Here is a 21,210-nt window from a genome sequence, read left to right as displayed (position 1 = left end):
ACAAATACATTTTTTAAATTCCTATCCCTACTTCAATCATCCAAGCCAAGCGAGATTAAATTGACATCCGTTTTTCGGTTTTTCTCCTCCGCAAAAATAGATTCCGACGGGTTCGAGTTCTACATCGTATCGCTGGACAACAAGCAATGGCACTTTGAAGCCTCCAATTCGGAGGAACGCGACGAATGGGTTTCGGTGATAGAGCAAGAAATTTTCAAGAGTTTGCAAGGCATCGAATCGTCCAAGTCGAAACCACTGAACCCGAGTGATATTGCATCGATGCAATCCATTCGAAGCCGTGTCCCTGGCAACGGTTACTGTGTTGACTGTGATTCACCAAGTAAGTGTACCTAAGGTTTGCCCTGTTTGGAGAGATTGCTTACTGAGCTTACCCTTTGTTATTGCAGATCCTGAATGGGCTAGCCTGAATCTGGGCGTATTGATGTGTATCGAATGCTCCGGAGTGCACCGAAACTTGGGTTCACACATCAGCAAGGTGCGATCACTGGGATTGGACGAATGGCCGTAAGTAACGCGTGTTTGGAAATTTGCGGAACTGTTTCGCACAGAGATGATACTAACCTTTTTTACCTTTATTCCCACAGTCCTGGACATTTGAGCGTAATGCTTGCGATCGGCAACAGTTTAGCAAACTCCGTGTGGGAAGCAAATACGCGTGGTCGCGTGAAACCAACGCCCGCCAGCTCCCGGGAGGAGAAGGAAGCGTGGATAAGGAGCAAGTACGAAGGCAAGGACTTTTTGCCCCACTTTAATCCTTCACCCCCGATCGGTCAGCAGCTATGTGAAGCGGTCGTCCGTTCGGACATGAAGTCCATCATTATCCTGCTGGCGAACGCATCGAACGAGCATATCAACTCGACCGCTAGCAACCGTGATCTCCGGACGCCATTACTGTTGGCCTGTGCCATCGGTAATCTAGCCATCTCGCAGCTACTAATATGGGTAAGTCCCGATTTGGGAAAGCGAGAGAGAGTTGTGGAAAGAATCCTTCCCTAACACCTACCCTTTTTTTCCCCCTTTCCAGCATCATGCCAACCTGAAGCACGTGGATAGCGAAGGCCGTTCGTGCCTAACCTTCGCCAAGGCGGCTAACTCGCTTGCCGCCGCAAAACAGGCCACCAACTCGCCTCATCACGTCAACGTAGAAACGACGACGGCCCTGGTCGAGCTGCTGACCAGTCTCGGCTGTACGGATCCGGCACCGTTCTCCGCCAGTGGTACGCTACCCCGCCGAAGGGAAACCATCGATCAGGCCACGTTCGAAAAGTTTTCCTCCAGTGTGATCTGAAGTAATGTTTAAACGGTGTATAGAGAAGAATGCTAATAGATCCAATTTCAAGGAACGGAAATCTCAAAACGGATGCGTGTTTGTGGAAGAAGATTCTCTTGTATGTATGCAAAACCCCACCCTGTATTTAGTTCTTAACGTTAAGCGGAAGAATCCCTCTGTTACTCTTGTGTGCGTCCGTGCGCAATAGATGTGTGTTAGAGCAAAAAAGAAAAAAAAGAAAAAAGGCCAAATACCCCTTTTAGAGTGGTATTTTTGTGATCCGGTTTTAAATATCGAGTAGGAAGGCGTTCGTTATGTACGGTTTCCAAAATTAGAAACTACGCATTACATTTGTATTTTTGTACATAATTTAGCTTTCTCTAGGGGTTCTTTCATCCCATTTCCCAATAGTATCGGCACGCTGTTTTTTGCCAAAGGCACAACAGACGAAGATGATCGATATTAATCCTTTTTCTCTCAGTTTTCTATTCGTATGTAAATGTGTTTAAAGAACGATGCTCCCTTTGGAACAGGCTAGTAGATAGGGTGGTGTTAGTTTTTGTAGCTTTAAATTTAGCCTTGTTTTGGCTTTCCCGAGCCGAGAGAACAGGCGAGAAGAGAAAATAATCATCATCCTCCTTCCTTCCGGTTTAAGTTTTAATAATGGTTGTTTTTGCGTGATAAGAATTAGATGTTTATTTTTAGTTGGCTAAAGTTACGCTTAAGCTCTAACGGTAACGTGCTGGTGCTTGCCAGGTTCAACGAAACCTGTCTGCAGCAGCACGGAATGTAAAATTATTTTTTGAAAAAGCGAATTTCTAGAACCAAGATTCTAGATAAATTTTTGTTTTTAAAAACCGTCTGTATCAAATGATGATGAGCCTTTCCCTAATCGGGATTTTCAGGCGCCTTGTATCGTACGCAAACTATTTATTCATCCAGCGCAATGATCTTCAAACGTTGTTTGTTTGTTTTAATTTATCCAGTTCCTGTTACGTTCCCTTTTGGTATGCAAAGCGGGAGGACACGCCGAGAGTAGTTCCTAATACACTACACGATTTAATTGCACACTCCTTTTTTTTTTTTGTTAGTGGCATTGTAGGCAATTGTTAGACAACCGATCGATTTAGTCTCATCGGAAGGCATCAAAACAAGCATTAGTGTAAGCAACGGTAAACAAATAGTCTCGACTCGAACAACAAACTATACAAAACCAATACATGCCAAAATGGTTACGATTAACTAAACAAACGAGAGTAGGAAGTAGTATTTTCCAATCCGCAGTGCCGATTTTGAATGCAATATTGCTCTATTGCTGTTCCCATAGTTATAGAAGGCATGTTATAAAGACGAAGCAAATTAAATGTATATGTGCACACAGAAACATAAATACACCTAATATAATACACAAACAAAAGCAAGCAAATAATATCCAGCACGGTCGCACCATTAGCTACTGTTGTGCTGCACTTAAAACACCCAAAAGAAAAGCATACAAAACGATCCTTCCTTCCCCACAAATGGTAGACGAAATTGAACACGTTTAGTGTCTTGTAGTAAGAATGTGAAGAATGTTTAACTGTTTGTAGCGCGCTAATTTCATAACTTTTCTTGTAAACCCCTTGCGTTTGGTAGTAGAGCACAGAAAATAGAACAAAACTAACAAACATGCAAAGATTTAGCATATGAAACATGAAAGCATTCGGAGTTTATATATATAAAGTGTAGTACCCCCGGTAAATAAAAGAAGTAAAAAAACAAAGCAAGGAAGCAATTCAAACAAATCCAAACCCCCGGTAACCGTTAAAGTATCGACAGTTTATAATGGTGACACCCTACAACAACTAGTACGTAGTATAGAGCAAAAGAATATAAAATCATTTAACAAAACGTGTTCGTAGTGGTGCAGCAAGCGACAAAGCGCGGCGAAAGTAGTATGCCAGACAAAAACAAAACAAATCTAGTATATTAGTATAGCAGGGCAGAGCGCATATGTTGAAAATTAATGATTACAAAACAACTAAAACAACCAAAATCATCCCTCACACGTTACAATATTAAAACAAAACAAAAGGACAAAAGGAGTGGAAAACTTTATCAGTATGTGTGTGTGTGTGTGTGCGTATGTGAGAAAGTGGAAGTGAACTGACATGAAAAAAGGAGCTAAGCAGAAAGGAAGCTGCAAGTAGGATAAATGCTAGTACCTAGTAGTAATAACCGACCTCTCTCTTTCTCTCTATCCCAAACAAACAAACAAACAAACAAAAGTATCGCGTACAGTACATTGCTAGACTCAAGCTAGCGGCCCGTGGTTGTCTCTAAATTCATTGTTTTGTTTCGGTCTCTTGTAACAAAGGGACGTACGATAGAAGATTTGCGTCTCGCCCCCCTTCGCTACCACGTGATTTCGGGAGGCAAATTGAACGGAACTGTGCTTGTACAACACAAACACACGCATACACGGTGTGATGAAGAATGATAAAATATACGATACGATGAAAACTAGTTAATCTATTTCTTTATCTGTGTTTTTAGTGTGAATTAATCAGCCTACTTACGGGTTGTAGAAGTTCCTCAAAAAGCAGACTGCCAAATACCATCCTCTGTCCATCCATTGTTGTGTCCTTCATCCTTCTAGTGCTGCAAATTCTAGAATCGTTGATGTTCAACTACAAATATTGTGTCGTTTTTTTGCGATTCTTTTGTAAAGTTTTCTAGGACCTACCTAGGAGAACCACACACCAATTATGTAGATGACTTAAATGATTTCAGCACTAAGTAGAAGTAAAGGCACAGACCTTTTCGCCCTTTCATGCAATCGGAGCATTAGTGGATCACCCAACTTCTTATGGACATTCTTCCATTGCTCATTGCTTAATGTAGCTTTACCCTCATTCCTTTGATTCGAGCTGACATCAATCGTCAGATTCTCTCATAAGGTACAAAACTAAATGATTGACATATCTCTCTTAACTTGGCTAATAAAGCCGATGGTCTCGTTTAAATCCCTCGGCCACTTATCTATCACACTTTCATTGTAATATCGAATCCGAAAAGCGTATACCGTTGTCTTAAATGGGTTAAAATTTTATTTAAACTTCTCACGACATTGTAGGGTCATTTTTTGCTGCACAATCCACCATCAGGCCACGATTCGGGCCCGTTTTGCACGTTATTCGGCGCTGCGTAACAAGAGAGCATCCCAATGCGGAGGTAGTGATATTACCAGTGACACGTAACTCGGTACATTTGGTAGTGTGCGATCTGTGTCGCTCACGTGTGTTCATCTTCGATCGAGCAGTTAGCGTTGGCGGCCATATTCGAAAGTTCAATCGAATTGTTCGTTCATTTTCGATGCTAGGAGAGCATCCAAATGTGGAGGTAACTTGCTACGGTTGTGCCAATTCTATCCTTGTGTGTATTTATGTTTATTTCTTTCTTGTGCTTTCCACATCCTACTCACTTATCTTCCAATTTAACAATCGATGATGAGACAAGCGATGGATGGTAAATGGTTGGATTTTTATGTGGAAAAATCTCTTTCCTCTTTCTATCAGTAGCAGTGATGAACAGAAGGTGTTTTTTCTCGCATTAGAACATCGGGAAATCAGTGTAAGGCAGGAAATTTTTTTTTTTCATAGCTCAACTATCATTAAAAACAGTCAAAAGTAGCGAAAATCTTGCCACAAACAGCGGTGATCCTTATGCCTCAAATGTTATTTTATTTTAAATTTTGGATTATTTTTTTGCGTAAAAATTGGTTTTTGAGTTTGAGTTTTTGGAAAATACTAGATAGCTCAGCTGCCATTGTGGCACACTTGCCCCAACTCTCGCTTCTCTTTTCCCAAATAGCGATGGTTCTTTTACCAACATATCCAAAAAAATTAGATATTTCAAATTAGATATTTCCTAGTTTTTTATCTTGCTCTCTTTCTCAGACGATTGTCTTAAATTTCATTTAGTACACTATAATCAGTTTAAGAATCTACTCCATAAAAAGACAACAGATATGCTCGCTTTGATAAGAAAGGAAATTCACCTAAGTCACAAAGTCGGCTATTCTTCCTATTCATTACAAGTATGCTCCCTCAAAAACGTGCCACAATTGGATCCCTTTATCACTAATCAAGCACATTGGAATACAAACAACTTTGCTTTGCCGAGCTAGTTAGTGTTGCAATTTATCATTTGCTTCCGTCATCATGCACCTCCTTCACTTACTAAATAAGCCAGTTATCATGTCACAAACGAGCAGTCATAATTGCCATCCGGTCTATTATCTACGCTTCAGCACGGCTTAGATTATTCGTATAACATAGTAGATCTGTGAATCCAAAAACATACGTCACCAATGCTCTATCCTTCTCTAACACATTAATCGGACTTTGATTATGCAAAACCCCATACACACAACCTGATCTCCATGAGGGAAGAACCGCGTCAAACCTTTGAACCTACCTCAGACTCTACACACTACACTGTGACGGGGATGACTTGCAACACATTGAAGTATTCTCTGTTCAATTGTCTGTGTTACTATCTCACAGCTGATAAGTCTATTTCCGACCAGATCTCTCACCATCTCTATCTGAGGCTGTATCTGTGTCTGGTCGTATGCACGTTAAATGTTTCCATTCCGCCCAATCGCACGATCAGTCTATGTGCAACCGTGCTGTGTGTAGGAATCCATCCAGTGTGTTGTTCTATCCAGTTACATCTAATTTCATCCGTGCCCTTCGTGTGTCCTGCAAAAACAAAATGGAACCGTTTACAACGGCTCAAACTGTTTACGATGCCGAGCGGAAGCTTTGGTACGGCGAACCGTTACCGTCGGTATGGAATCCAGCTGCCGGTATTGGCCGTGTTGTACTCGATTCGTTGTCCCGCTGCCCTGATCGGGTGATACAGATAAACGCGGACACAGGTCGGGAGACAACGTGCGCTGATATGAAGTTACGAATTATACGCGTTGCGCTGCATCTCCGTCGCCTTGGTTACAAGCGTGGTGACTTTGTTAGTATCGCCTGTGGAAATGGGGAAAATGTGGTGCCCGCGTTGATCGGTTGTTGGGTGCTGGGATTGGCCGTGAATCCACTGGCACCGGTCTTTGGGCGGGAAGATTTCGAACACATGATGAAACAAACACAATCAACGCTCGTTTTCTGTGATACGGCCAATTACGTAGTGGTGTCCGAAGCGGTAAAGAATGCAATCCGTGCAAAGGTGCAACTGTTTGTGATGGGTGACGCTCCGGTGGATGGAATGGGAAGGTCAGTCGATGAGCTGCTGGAACCGATCGAGGGTGAGAGCAGCTTCCGGCCGGAATATCTCGGCGATGCTACCAAACTGCTCGCGATGGTTCTGTGCTCGTCCGGTACTACCGGACTGCCGAAGGGAGTTTGTCTGTCCCATGCACACTTTGTGGACGGAAATGTCTTTTCCACGTAAGTAAGCTGAATTCCCTGTAAATAAAACAAGCATACGAACCCAATTCGCTCGCTTCTCTCTTTACAGAGAAATCTCCGACGGACCCATCTTTAACTTTAGCTCACTGTTCTGGGCTACCGGGATCTTTGCGGTGATGACATCCCTGCTCCACAGTCGACCACGTGTCCTGACAAGCAAACTTTGCCAGCCGGAACTGCTGTACGATCTGATCGAGAAGTATCGCATCGAGAATCTGTTTACACCGCCTGCCTATGTGTCCGCCCTGTTGGCCCATCCACGGCATGCTACGGCAGACCTAAGTAGCGTTCGGCAGTGGCAACTCGGTGGTTCTATGGTTCCGCCTGAAATGATCTTGCGGCTTCAGAAGCACCTTCCAAACGGGCACGTGCGCTCCATTTACGGTAGTTCCGAGATTGGATTTATTACACGGAACGACGCCAAAGTTAAGCCCGGTTCGGTCGGTCCACTTACGACGAACGTCGAGTGTCGGGTGGTGGATGAGGACGGCCAAGAGGTAGGACCGGGAATATCCGGCGAGCTTCTGATACGTTATCGGTACATGTTTTTGGTAAGACAATCACAGCCAACCATCCATCGCTAAAAGAGAGAAAATAATTACGATTTTTTGCAACCGTTTCCTTTTGCTCAGGGTTACCTTCACAACGAGGAAGCCACAAAGAATGCCCTTACCGAGGATGGGTTCTTCCGGAGCGGTGACATCGGATATATGGAAGCGGACGGCAGTCTGTACGTGATCGATCGTATCAAGGATATCATCAAGTACAACAACTTCCAGGTGTCACCGTCCGATCTGGAAAGCATCATCCAGAAAATCGAAGGCGTGAAGCAGGTGTGCGTGATCGGGATCCCATCGCCGGACGGTGCGACCGATCTGCCGATGGCTGTGGTGGAGCTTAAAACGGGTAGCGCACTGCAGCCGGAAGATATTGTGCGACTTGTGGATGAGCAGGTGACGGACTTTAAGCGACTGCGTGGTGGTGTGCGGTTTGTCGAAAAGTTTCCGATGACACCGTCCGGAAAGGTAGTGCGGCGTCTTGTGAAGAAAATGGTCAATGAAGCTACATAGGGTGACATCATATGATTAGACAAGAGTATATAGTGTTAGTTGATATAACACGTTACAGTGCATAAACTTCAAGGCAAATGCCGTGTAGATAACTAACTCAAATGCATAAATTCTAGTTACATCGCAATCAGGTTTCACAATATTTCATCTGACCGTACCTACGTTCAGGATCATACAGAAGCTAACACCATTCAGGTCGCACGAAATTGTCACTGAAGCTCATTACTATGACTGGCTAATATACAAAGTCAGGGCATTTATTGCAAATCATAATCATCTCATTAATATAGTTAAGGAAAAACACCACTCAGAATGTGTCTGCCCTTACAAGGGATACGATCATCAAGATCAGACCGACACGTCAGAGACGAAGCCGAGATCCGACAGTTTCACGCTCCAGGACAGCCACTACCGCTCATCATCGTGGGTTGAATAAGCTCTACTTTCGGTGAAGTAGAAATGAAAACTTGCCTATAGAAATGATCCTATGAAGCACAGTCTTAACCTACCAACGCCCCAACCAAAGGTCCGCATTCTACGCACGCATGCTCCTCTAGCGATGTGCACTTTCACAACGATTTCGCTCTGTACAACCCGCTAAACGCGCTCACTCAACCACCATCAGTTCGTTTCTATTCGAATTGCACGTTGACCTAGCTATCCGATTTACCAACAACAGTTTCACAATCAATTCGGTTACATTTTGAACAATGCAGCTGAATGGTCGTTTTGTCAAATCGCCCTTCGCTGGAATTAAATACAATTGCTTTTGTTAGCGCATTCCGAGAACACGTTTTTATTGTTGTAAACAATACCGATTCCCACGTGCTTCCACACTGTCAAATGCGCGCTCGTCCGGTGAACACTACAAATGTTAGTTTCGTTCAGTTGCGAACGCGCGTGCACAGTGCTCTGCACAGTGGGCACGGGGCACTTTTTTCTGATTTTAAATTTAAATTTTTCGTTTATTCTGTATCATGGAGAAATATTTTGCAATATAATCGGATAATGTACATAAAATTTAATCGGATTTTATGCAGTAGTGGTGCAAGGTGCACATCGGTTTGTACCATATCTTGGTAGCATTGGGTTAGAGGCTTTCTGGTTTAAAGCTCGTAGCACGATTTCTCTTCGAGGTAATAGCGGTTGACCATGGGTATTAAATAAACTTGTATGAATTATAAAATGACCAATCATTGAACCGTCACAATTAATAATAAACAAAAAAACCAATGGCGATTTAAGACTACAAACAACTTATCTGTGAGATATACGATCAACTGTTGTTCAAAAAAAAAAAATTATTTAAAATACTCAGCTAATAGAAATTTTACCAATACCAAATATGTTTGACAGTCGAGTCGATTCATTCTGTCCGATTTCTACTGTTGAAACATAAATAGCTTCCATTGAAAATTGCAAACAACAATTCCAATTTCATTCATAAACGAAAGCAATGTCGAATACGATTGCCAGGGCCTCGGTTTTCTTTCATCAACATCGGTAAAATTGTAATGCAGGCTGCAACTATTAGTTACGAAGGGGTGCATGAAATTCTTCAACATCTGCTTTGGACAAGAACTGCTCTTTTCATCTGTTAAAACGGGTTGGCCGTATTGCATGGAATAATGGAACACAACTTTATCTGCCCCATGCCATCTCCCAATTTTGTGTCAAACGTCCAAATATCAATATAAAACTCCATATAAAATTAAAGGAAGTCGTGTACTCAGCTACTCGAAAAGTCTACGGAGTGTAAACACAAATAGGAAGCAAAAGATGATGGACAGTTGAATTGCTAAAACGGACTGAGCGGTCGTTAGAGGCCCCGGCTCAAAAAAGGGCCGGGGCACACATCGAATTGCAAATACTGGTGGAACTATCGCAGCAGAGGCGTCTTCATAGAGCCCCTGCAGCCGTCTGGTACTGGAGGACCTTAATCTTCGGTATAAGAAAGACATGAGTTAGCCCCACTCCCCAACCGGTCATATCATTTTTAGAAAATATCTCTCCCCCCCCAGCCTCTCCCACTTAGCATATTCAATTTTAAGTAGCCCCAGCACCCATTACGCTTAGGAATTCTAAGCCCCTAGGTAATTCTAAGGGCTAGGTCCAACTCTACTAAAACGCATTAAAAATCTTCATAAAAGCTGTAAGAACATAAGGATGAATTGTTTTAATTTTTGAATTAAATGCTGATTAACATTGCATTGCATGTGAGAAGAAACCTGGGTAACCAAAAACTTTAAGAAAAAGGATTTTGTGTTTGTGACAGTGTTCTTAAATTTCGTTTAAAGCTTGTGAATTGAATCTCACGTGGAACAACATTATGAACCGATATGTTGAATTAATACGTACGTTAACTAAGTTATGAGGCAAACATAGCTCTCTATAATCGTTAAGCGAAATTAAACCAAAAAAAATTACATCTGATTCAGAATTCTTGCAGAAATATTCTACACCTTTTAGAAGGTCAGCATACAGCAGAGCTATTCTGATACATTCACATTGCGATCGCTTGTCAGCCGATACCAATCTACGCTTATCTATGTGAGGCATGCCCACCTACTTTGCATAATGTGCTTTTAATCGTCCAATTACCTACTGACGTAATGATCACCTAAACCCGTCCAAATTCGTCTGCCCAGCATTCTATCTGGCACAACTCACAGTAGTAGTAAGACATCATGTTTGTCACTTGCTACAGAGGCGTGGCGATCATTTTTATTAAAGTACGCTCCAAACTTTCAAACATTACTCCAACGACATAGACAGAACGGCAAACCGGCGAGCTTGTCGGTGAAAGTTGACCATTTAAAACCCAACCCATAGCAATACGGCCAGGCCGTCCCTCATGAATAAAAAAAAAAAAAAAAAAAAACCCAACCCAAAATTGTACAACTGTTTTCACTACTTGAGGTTGTTTTTTGTCAACCAAAAAGACTGAAACCTAAAAAATGAGATCAATTATCTTGCCCACTATGGATCAGAAAGAAAGACTGGCAGCGTTTAAATTTTATGGTGAGTAACGTCGCCTTTCCAATGTGATAAGCAAGCAAGTGTACACAGTGCCTCGAGTGTAAAAGATCCTTCCATTGCCTGGGCTCAACTGGAAAGAGCTAATATGCACACACAGAAAAAAAAAAGAGCATTTAAAGAAACCAGTTTTCGTCACTAAACCGGCTTAAGTTAAGATGACAGGATAGTTCTACTTTTCCTTGTTGATGGGTTTGTCTTTCATGATCACAACTTTATGGCCTGTTTGATGCTTGCCAGAATGATCGTATGAATCATTAAACATTGTTACGATACAAGGCAGTGAAAAGCACGTGTCAACTCTTTTCATTCAAAGTGTATGAGAACGCAAGCCTATCAAAGTTGCCCTCTTCTACTCGTTTGTGGTTTAAATTGTGGCTATCGTCTGCTGTTGTGGCTGCTATTGACTAATAAACTTAATGAACAATCCAAATTATCACCAGAACAAAAACCAGACAAATGTGAGCAAAATACGCATTCCGATCATCCAGCGGGAACATTTCAAGTTTTCAATTTCAAACATTTATTTCACACACGGGTCACAAACTCGTTTGGCACGGGTTTCATTCACAACTTGGCCAACAACTAAGCATAGCTGGGAGTGTTTTTTTTTCTCCCCGCCCGAAGACGAAGGTCGCATACGAGGACGAATTAATTTAATTTCACAAACCAATTTGCCCATTTTTTATTTGTAAACTGCAGGGTGGTTTTCGGATGGAAAAACTCTCGACCCCGCACAATTTGCATAAAAGTCAAAACACGACGAAAGTTAAAAAAGAAAACGAAACTATTATTATGCACACCCCGTGTGGTGGTGGTCGCTAAATTATGTTTCGCTTCTACTTCAAACGTAGCGGACCGGCCAAAAACCTGCGCTTAACGATGGGGATTTGTGTAGTGGGCAACGAAAGGTGTTTAAAGAACGGGAATACATATAATCTGTGCCCTTAAATGTGTGTGTGTGTGTGTGTGTATGTATGGGAAGGAGAAGAATGTTTTGGAGGTATAGAAATGTTCTAAAATTTACACCATCGATACATAACTTTCGTCACTGTACAGCAAACGCTCAAAAAATCCAAATTGATCGTTGGAATTTGAAACCGGTTTCCGTGTATTTCGTATGTCGAATTGATCTTCTTCGAAGGTATCGATCGAAGATGTACCAAGGATAGGCGTTAGCGAAAATGATCAACCAAGGAAGGTTGATACGGTACAATCGTGATGCAGCTGTTCGTATGATAAAGGTTTAGATGTTCACTAGATAGAGGATTATCTGTTTTTTGTTTAGATTTTTCGAATATTATTAACCGTGTTATTCGCTCAGGCCAGCCATCAAATGGCTTCCTAGACTTGCTGATACCAAGTAGTTGGATAGTCAAGTTCTCACTACCGGATATTGCGATATATGGGACAATCTTGACCTGGTGTAACACCACTAAGATCAGGCAATATCTTATACTTAATGATTCACCTTGTAAAGTGCCACCCGACTCAGTAAGATGTGCATTTGCATGACTGCATTATTGACCTTTCACGTTGATGAGGCACATTGATCAATGTGTGTGACAGTGTGTGCTTAGCAGGTGACAAATCACTACTACTTAGTCGAACACTATCCTTCCGTTTTTAATGTAAAAATCTGAACTTGCGGATATGATTCATGTATAAGATCGTTTGGAAAATATAATATAATTACATCAGAGTGATGTGTAATCATAGTGTTGTGTTAACTACAATTGCGATAAGCACTTTTGAATAAGAGTAAGTGAAAAGAATTTTACATGATTGAGTATATTGACCATTGTATGCAGTGGCGGATCGATCTATGGACGGAGTTGAAGAGAGGAGTATCACCGGTCAGGTCGAACGAAGAAAATGTATGGGGAACCTCGGTGTAGTTGCATCAGTTCAACCTGAACCTCACTCTCCTGGCCAAACATTGAAGAGCTACAGGGGACTCGGCAATTCCACATCCTCTCCCCTCCAGGGATACAGGAGCATTTGTTCAGTTTATCAATTTAATAGTGGTTAGATAGTCAGCCCTCACTAGGGACAAACGATCCGGATGGGATTTGAACACCTTCCCTAACCGTTTGAAGACCGGCGACGATGCCATCCTACCACCAGGCCGCCCCAATCAATAACAATCTACAACTGTGTGTACTACGTAATTAGACTATTATGTAGCTCTTGAGGTTCCCCAGAATGATAAGACTTCTATCCTACCATACCTTAAAATGTTCGTTCATGGACCGCTTTTTATATACCATGGTGCCATGCTCATAAAATAGCAACAGATAGCGATAGATCCGGTTTGAATAGCCAGTGAAACGTAGGGAAGTCCTATCCCCGGATGGGATATGATACATGGTCCTTCCTCAATAGATAGAAACTACTGAATATCAATAGAATACTCACCGTATGTAATTGCGAACTGCCCTTCCGGTACCAACCAGATCCTTCATACAATGTCGTCGTTCGCTGCAAATTGCTGCAGTGTCGGTATAGCAAAGAATACGTTTTTATTTCTTCCAGAAATCTAGACGATCGTTCCAGCTTCTTGCACAAATAATTACAGTTGATGTTCCACATAATTTCCACAATACTATCGTACACTGTATCTCAGATATAACGGGCAACTCAAACTTAGTAAAAGCCACCAAACGTACATGTCTTTTCTCCTTTTCTCCTCTGTTGAATTCCTTGTTTACTCGGATATAGGAAGTAAAGTAAAAAACCGCGCACATGAGCCAATGATGATGCTTTTCTCTCTCTCTCTCTCTCTCGCTTTTTTTCTTTTCTCACACAACGCTCCCTTGACACACAGGTACGCGCACAGCTGTCATTGCAATCCCGCATGGCGTAACCTTGCCAATACGCACTGCGCACAACCACACTGCTGCTCGAAAACTGCTCGAGCCTGCTCGATTGTTTTGGCTCGCTCGCTTCGACCGTGGTCGGGCGCCGTATTTACATTTAAAAACAACTTAGCTCTCCACGGTGTCGGGCGCGTGTGGTTTTTCGTTTGCTGCGCGCGAACAACATTTGAACTGTACAGCCTCGGTACACAAGTTAATGGTGAAGTGGGTGGTTCGTTCGATGTTAGAAACAGTGTAATACCGTGTGAAATAGTGTGTAATTTTAACAAGCATGTTATACTTAGATTGTGTGGGGTAGATGGGATTGATTGTAAGTTTGAAAGTGGAAAACAAGTGAATGAAATACGTCTTTTTATATCATTTTGTTCTATAGTGTGCCTGTATTTCCCTCGTAAAATGCACCTACCTAATCGTAAAACGAATCCACCTACCTTAAACAGCTGAAAACATTCACTGTTTACGTTTTATGAGTTCCATTTGGTCTACGATGGTGAAATATGATGTTGTATAATGGCACAATTGTACACGCATCTCATGCAACGAGGTGCCGTTTTCTTCCCTTTTTTTCTCTAATCTTGAAAAAGCACCAAATCCATTCTGCCACCGCCCCCCCCCCCCCCCGCCTCCCTCGGCCACTTCAACAATGCCGTGAGTCTGTTCCGTCCGTCTCATTATCACTTCTCGAACGTAAAGCGAAAGTACATCAGGAAAGAGCGTGTGTGTGTGGTGCGTTTGTGCTGCGTGTGGTGCTTGGATTAGTGGCACGAATTTAATTTATCACTTTTGAGTGAGCGCGAATACCCGCCTTTTGATTCTACCGTGTTCTACAACATCAACAAGAGCAACACCACACTGTGGCCGAGCGAACGGCGCAATTCCCGCCGAATGCGTGTGTGGTTGTGTCTGGCTTGTTATTTCGCTATTTTTCACGCGCACGTTCGCGACCCAGATGTTGTTGTTTGAAAACTTTACCAACACACGGCATGATTTCTCGCGAGAATTATCATATCCGGGATGCCGAAGGGAGCGCCGCAGAAGTGAGATTAAGAAAGGATATTTATGGCTAATCGGGCTGAGACGACAGTCCACAGTCCCAGAAGGAAAGCAACAACAGAACGCAACCGCTCCGAAAACGCGCAAAGACGACGGAGGAGACGCATGGTAAACAAATTAAATTCAATCCAAAGGTTGCTGAGCTGCTTGGCTGGTGTGTTTGGATAGAGGCCCACAGAGCGTGCTGAGAACAGAGGGGATGCACAGTGAGCGTGATGATGATGCTAAGATCAGTGAGATGGTGCGTGTGTGTGTGCGCGCGGGCGCGATGCAAAGATGCATTGCTTTAACGAGGATGCAAAGCGCATTCTTTTCCTGTCTGCTGTGCATCGTCGCGAGCGATTCTATTTCAATTGCAAAATGAAAAAAAAACCCACGGTCTGTTTGAGTTTAATAAAATCGAAAGTGTACCTTCTGCTGTGTGTGCTTGTGTTCTGTTTTGGTTGCTGCATCTGGCGCTTGCATGTGCAACAACACGCATACTCACACTCTATCTCTCTCTTCCTAACCCTTCCCACAGCAATAAAACGACAAAGAAAAAAACGGGAGCGTCTATAACACATACACACACACACACGTTCACATGGAGGGTTAAAAACATTTTCCATGTTTGTTTTGACGGGCATGTGTGCAAAGAGGGTGGCCCGGAGTTTCGTGGAGCGCACCTTTCACACGACGAAATATTGAGTAAGGGCAGTGCACAGAGCGCCTTTCCATGCGGAAGTGAATACAATTAAGGGCATCCGTAGGAGTAAGTGCCCGGTCGCAGATGGTCGCGTGTGTGTAGAGTGTCGTGTTTTGTTTCGTCTTTTTTCTCGTCTGCAAGCTTCCTTCGGGTGTAAGGGTGTGCGATTGAAACCGTACTGGTGCAGATCGAATCGATTCACGAATAAGCAGCATTTGTGTTGAAAAAAAAAATATAAAAGGTCGCATAAATGTCTGAGATGAGGTTCCCTTGCGTGTGTAGAGAGATCACAGTGGTGTGCATGTGCGGCTCCATCTAGCGAAATGTCACAGCATATTGTGTGAGAAAAGTTTCTTCGAATGAGACGTTTTTTTCTGTGCATGGGTCGATGGTGTTTTAAAATATAAATGAAAGTGAATGTATAAAAATATTGTAATAAAACCAATTCCTTCCTTTTCTTCTTGCATGCTTACGTAGAGAATTACTTTATACACAAGCTCTTATGTGCGCCATCTGTTACTATGGTGATGTTCGCAAAATGTATCCTTTCCTGCAACAACCCTGCAACGACCACAGTGCAAGAAGGGTCGTTGTCGCATAAGAAAGGATTAAACTGTTTGTGTCCGTCGCGTGTGTAAGTGTGCCGTTATTGTGCGTGCGTGTGTATTTTTTACTACAAAAAGTCAGTTTGTTCGAAATTTCTTGTGAATCGTGAAAGAGAAAGGGCCTGATACCCTCCAAATCGGTGATTGGCATCGACTAAACGGGAAGCAAAAATTAATCCAATCGAACCCGTTTGTAAGCCAAAAGCCAAAAAAAGAAGAGCACTAAAACTGCACATCGCTGCGCCAAAAACCGAAGAGAGTGGAAGCGGTCCTGAAAGTGGTGCGCAGGAAAAATCGAAAAACCTGTTTTATGTGCACGCGGGAAAGACGGTAAGTTCCTTAACCTTGGCAGTCTTATTTCTGGGGGAGAGGGGGGGGGGGGGGCTGAGAGAGGGACTCCTCAGAGTCACAGAGGGATTTCACCCCTTTTATTCCGTGTTTAGGTGGTTTTTGTTTTACCCTCTTTTTTGCTCACCACTGCAGATGATGATAGTCAAAGGGAGAAAGGGTTTGCATTGGTGTTGTTGTTGTTGTAGTTTTTGTATGCATGCGTGTGTGTGTGAGCATGGCCCTTTATTCGGCCAAACCACTTTGATAGAACCGCAGTACGGTGACTAACACTGTTACATTATAGTTTGGCGAGTTCCCTTGCGTGATCGTGTGTGTCTCGCGGAAGACTGGCGCTTTGGGAAGATTTATACTCAATTGAAGAAATTTATTCGTCTCCAGTCGCATGCATGCAGCATTTCGTAGGCACACAGACACACGCATCCGTTTGAACTGCACCGCCTCCAACGGCGCTGACGATTAATTCCGTTGCACCGTTCAATGGTTGCTCTGCTCCGCTCAGAGAGGGAGCAAGGCCCAAAGATCGTTTATTGGCACGTTCGCTTACTGCGGCCCGATCATTCATCGTAGCTCGAGGGCGGCTAGCCGGTTTAAAAATAACCAAAACAAAGACGCTTCCTCCCGCTCGGTGTGTGTGTGTGTGTCGCGTCGCGGGACCGGTGATGATGACGCTTTCGAATGGTAAACAAACGGTCGCCTCGTTGACTGGGATAGATGGGACGTTGCGGTGTGTCGCAGAGCAATGAAACAGTAACAAGAAAACATCTCAGTCAGCAAACGCCCGAAAAGCTTTGCTGTGTATCGCGAAAGACCTTCTAAGAGGTGCACAACAGACGGAAACACGCTCTGCACAAACATTCCACGTCCAAAAGGATCGCGAAAACTGATCAGTAGACGAAAGACAGAAAAAGGAAAACAAGCGACAAGCAATAGGTTGAATGACAACAAAAAACCGAACAAAAATCCACCATCGGGGCATGTTTGTGGGACGTTTGGCGCGAGCGTCACGTTACAGCTGAATCGCTGTAATGTTCCCTTCTTGTTTGCCGTTGGGGGGGGACACATACAAAAAAGGCTGCCTCGAATGTGTAGCTGCAGTTAAGATGCATGATTGATTCCGGCTGATAATGGGGCTTGAAGAAATTCCTTATAAGCTCGTTTAAGCGACCGACCCAGCAACGACGGCGTTGAATTCTTCTGGAGCACCAGTTTTGGTAGGTGCCTAAAGCTACTTCGAAGATGAAAATTGGTAGTTTGGCAAATAACAAAACATGAGCAGAGCGAAGTAAAAAGTGAAAGGTCTGCGCGGTGCGAAACGATGCAGTGTGTGACTTCTGCATTTTTCTACTCCCAGAGATAGAGTTACACGTGCCTTTGACCCCTTCTCGATTGTGGTTGTGTGTGTGTGTGTGTGAATGGTGGAAAATATGTTAATCGGTTTTGTTTGTTGACCGAAACAGGTGGGGTAAACAAATAACAAGGAGGGTATGGAATGATTACGGTAGAGATGGCGCATTCTGGTGCATCATACAGTTGAGTGCATAGTGGAGGAATGTCAAACTTTTTTTCTGAGACTTTGTTTTGATTGATATTTGAGCAATTATCACCATTTTTTTTCTTTTTCTTTTCTTTTAACATTTTTGTTTGAGACGGAATTGTCGTAATCATTTAAATTTTATTTATTTTATTTACAATTAATTATTACGGTCCAGTGCCGTATTGTCAAAACCTGGCTTGTGTTGAATAGATTTTACCATATTGATAATGATGATAAGTCCCACCTCTTACCCCAACACAGGTTTGAGAAGGACGAAACTATCTTTAAGATATTTAAATTCTAATACATGTTTTGAATATCCAGGTCAAAAAAAAAAAAAAAAAAAAAAAACTAGACGGTAAGTGGTGGCATCAAGGAACACTCTACGGTATCCATCGGATTTCATACAATTCCAGCCCTAAGACCCTAATTCCCTAGTGTCCGTTAAAGTTGCCTCCCGGCTACCATTGATACCCCGGCTACCTCCAACACCAACATGGTGTCAGAGAACTACCTTCCGGGACAGGAGAATCTAATGTGTCTCAGAGATTGGCCACGTACAACATCCATGAATGAATCTCGCAGTTACCTTGCCAGACTGCATGAAAAACGGTAGAATCCACGGGCATCCCTTGAATGTCCACTTATACGCGCGCGTGTCTCAAACTATGTTGTCTCATTCAATTATTTTTTTTAAATATTACTAATTCAAATAATCTATAATCTTATCATCGTCAACGAGATCGTGATGACAACTGCAGTTACACTAGATAGAGTCACGTAGGACAACTACATACACCAATGGCATAAAGCTCACATTACACAGTTTGTTTGGCATAAGGCATTTCCTCCTTACTTCTTGCCTTATCCCGAGCATACTCGGTTTAATCAGTAAAATATTAATTAATTTTTTAATAATTTTGCTAAAAGATAACTCTTTTTATTTATTGCAAGAAAACAAACGAAAAAAATTAAACAAAATTTGCTTATACAATTGTACTGCTATCCCACAATTAATCATAGCGAAATCCTTCAAAATATGTTTTTACCTTTAAGTAAAAATCAACCCATCGTTACGGACAGTATGTTTGACCACCCTGCATCGTAAAGAAAGGAAGATAATTTATTTATGGAATGAAGGCCTTACCTTTCCAACAAGCGCAAGCATGAGCACGATGCATTTACGGATGAATTTATGCTCCGTTTTTTTTGCCTTTTCGCCTGCCGGTACTTCAAGCTGGTTTGCTTCCGTACCACGTGTCATTGCGGTTTGATAAGCAAAGTGAATTATCATCACATTCCGATGTACGTGCGATGTGTACAATCCTTGCGTCTTCCAATTTTCGAGTTTAATGAGGCCAATTTTGCTGCCACCCGGGTAAAATACGCCGCCACACGGTTGGCTGCAAATAATCGTCCGCTAATGGACTTTTGATGATGGCCATCAGCGGACTATCGGCTAAAGCTCATGCAACAACCAATCTCCGCATCGTGCGTTTGTTAGTAAAAATGTTTAAACGATGGCTGACATTCGGCGCAATTTACACCTTTGAGGATGGCCTTCAGAACAGCTGTTGTAAATAGAGTGGAACACCAACGCTTTTGCGAATTTAAGTGTAGCACAGTAAAATCGAACAGCGCATATTGTTGTGTTCTTTAAGCTGGGGGTTAAATTGTTACCGTGCTGTTGGGAGAGCTGGAAACCCACATTATACTCATATTTTTCTTTTCCACCAGATTAGGTCGAACAAGAACATAGCCAAAAAAAAAAAACTCATAAATGTTTTCTGGCCCATCTTGATTAGCGTGACCGGTCGGGGCCCGGGTTTTTGGTACCGACGGGACCTTTTTTTCGTCTTATATCGGACCGTACAATCGCAAATCGAGCGACGCTAATCAAAATATATGCTTGTCGCAAGTAAAAGAAAGCCAAGAGGCAAACGGTTCAGCATGCTCAGCTTTGGTGATGGTTTGTTTTATTTATGAAAATTAAAAATCACATTCTTGAAAGTTTGTTTGAACTTTACGAAATGAACGGTTTTTTGGGTCGCCACGAAACTCTAATCGATTCCATTTACGAAGATATGATCTTTCACATTGACTGCACGGGAAGCGCTGCGTTTGTAAATGAATATTGCCTTAGTTTTTCGTTTTCTTTCAGAAACGACATCACATTACAAGTAATTGAAGGCTCATTTTTTGGCACATGAAAATGTGACGGGAAAATCTGGTAAAATAAATCCGTAGTCGTTTGACGCAAATTGCTGCAAAAGCTGCTGTTTGTTTTTCCTGCGAAAGACGGCCAGATTTATTTATCCGAAAAAGACATGTACATGATTCGGAGAAAACGAAGAACCGGCGAGACTTTAACTTCACCATCCACCTAAACAAACACCCCAACCGAAGTACGCTTATTATGGAGCCATGCGAAAAATAAAACACACACAAAACTGTGTCGCAAATAGAACACACTCGAACCAGTTCCAGCATGGTGTACTATTGCGTCTAAAGTGATACAAAATTGTACTTCAAAATTGAACTGATTTGTTGCGACGCTACGCTACAAACAACGCTACAAGGATGTGCGTCGTTGAGGGATAGCAAGTGCTGTGTGTGCTCGGCTACAAATGTTTGCTTTTCTTTCGGCACACCAGCGAACAAGAATTAGTTTGTCACAAAAGTTTTCGGACGTATTTAACGTTATACTTTAAAAATAAATTTCGCAAGCTTTATTTATCTTCAGCATTTACGGTACGATTTCCAAGAAGCGCGTTGGTTTGTACTCTTCGTCTCGCTCGGGGGTTGTCGTTATTGACAGACTTTGACACTCGTGGTTCTGTTCGTTGCCTTTCCGTACGTGGACGAGGGTAGGTGTCTTGTATCTGTTAGAAGTAATGCTGTAAACAAACGAAAGCCTATAAGTCAACAAGGAGTAAGGCGCTGGATCGTACTGACGGGCGAAGAGCAAAAAAATGTGCGTGAAGTGTGTAGATCCACCATGGAGGTGATGTACCAAAGGAGGGTAATAAATAAAAATATGCTATCCTTCTGCAACCGATCGTCCAAAATGTGTTGAAGCGTAAGCGATAAAATACACTCACTCGAAACATCAAAACATGGACGTAGCTCGCGGAAGGCACGACCTGCCACGAAACGATATTACGGGAAAGGGAAAGCTGGAATGAAGAAACACAAGAGCGAATGTGAAGCGGTCTGATAGCGCGCCTTTGGGCCAGCATTC

The 21,210-nt window shown here is 42.6% G+C and overlaps 3 protein-coding genes and 1 non-coding gene across 6 annotated transcripts in view; 3 read left to right on the top strand and 1 right to left on the bottom strand.

The window, feature by feature from the left end:
• Positions 1–1,316, top strand: part of LOC126563998 (centaurin-gamma-1A) — a 168,167-nt gene extending 166,851 nt beyond the window's left edge. For all 3 annotated transcript variants that reach the window (XM_050220891.1, XM_050220892.1, XM_050220893.1), the window contains 4 exons: positions 101–340; positions 408–525; positions 606–963; positions 1,046–1,316. In XM_050220891.1, the coding sequence (XP_050076848.1) occupies positions 101–340; positions 408–525; positions 606–963; positions 1,046–1,309 (980 nt within the window). In that variant the 3' untranslated portion in view covers positions 1,310–1,316. The remainder of the gene's footprint in view (positions 1–100; positions 341–407; positions 526–605; positions 964–1,045) is intronic.
• LOC126565137 (40-kDa huntingtin-associated protein) overlaps positions 1–21,210 on the top strand; it is a 342,010-nt gene that overhangs the window by 248,691 nt on the left and 72,109 nt on the right. The window lies entirely within an intron of this gene.
• LOC126560609 (probable 4-coumarate--CoA ligase 3) lies at positions 6,050–7,826 on the top strand. The gene is made up of 3 exons (XM_050216565.1): positions 6,050–6,735; positions 6,806–7,307; positions 7,389–7,826. The coding sequence occupies exons 1-3, from the start codon at positions 6,050–6,052 to the stop codon at positions 7,824–7,826; spliced, it is 1,626 nt and encodes a 541-aa protein (XP_050072522.1).
• On the bottom strand, positions 8,129–8,328 carry LOC126566284 (small nucleolar RNA U3). Its single transcript, XR_007607343.1, has one exon. It is a non-coding gene; the product is annotated as a small nucleolar RNA U3 (small nucleolar RNA).

This window comes from Anopheles maculipalpis, chromosome 3RL (assembly GCF_943734695.1).
Source record: "Anopheles maculipalpis chromosome 3RL, idAnoMacuDA_375_x, whole genome shotgun sequence".
Classification (NCBI taxonomy): Eukaryota; Metazoa; Arthropoda; class Insecta; order Diptera; family Culicidae; genus Anopheles; species Anopheles maculipalpis.
Note: the sequence above shows the minus strand (reverse complement) of the source record. Positions and strands in the feature narration are given on the sequence as shown.

Bases quoted from the DNA above. Each gene is read 5' to 3' on its own strand.
- LOC126560609 (XM_050216565.1), top strand. From the start codon at position 6,050: ATGGAACCGTTTACAACGGCTCAAACTGTTTACGATGCCGAGCGGAAG. The intron at 6,736-6,805 runs GTAAGTAAGCTG...CTCTCTTTACAG, and splicing joins GACGGAAATGTCTTTTCCAC to AGAAATCTCCGACGGACCCA. The intron at 7,308-7,388 runs GTAAGACAATCA...CCTTTTGCTCAG, and splicing joins GTTATCGGTACATGTTTTTG to GGTTACCTTCACAACGAGGA.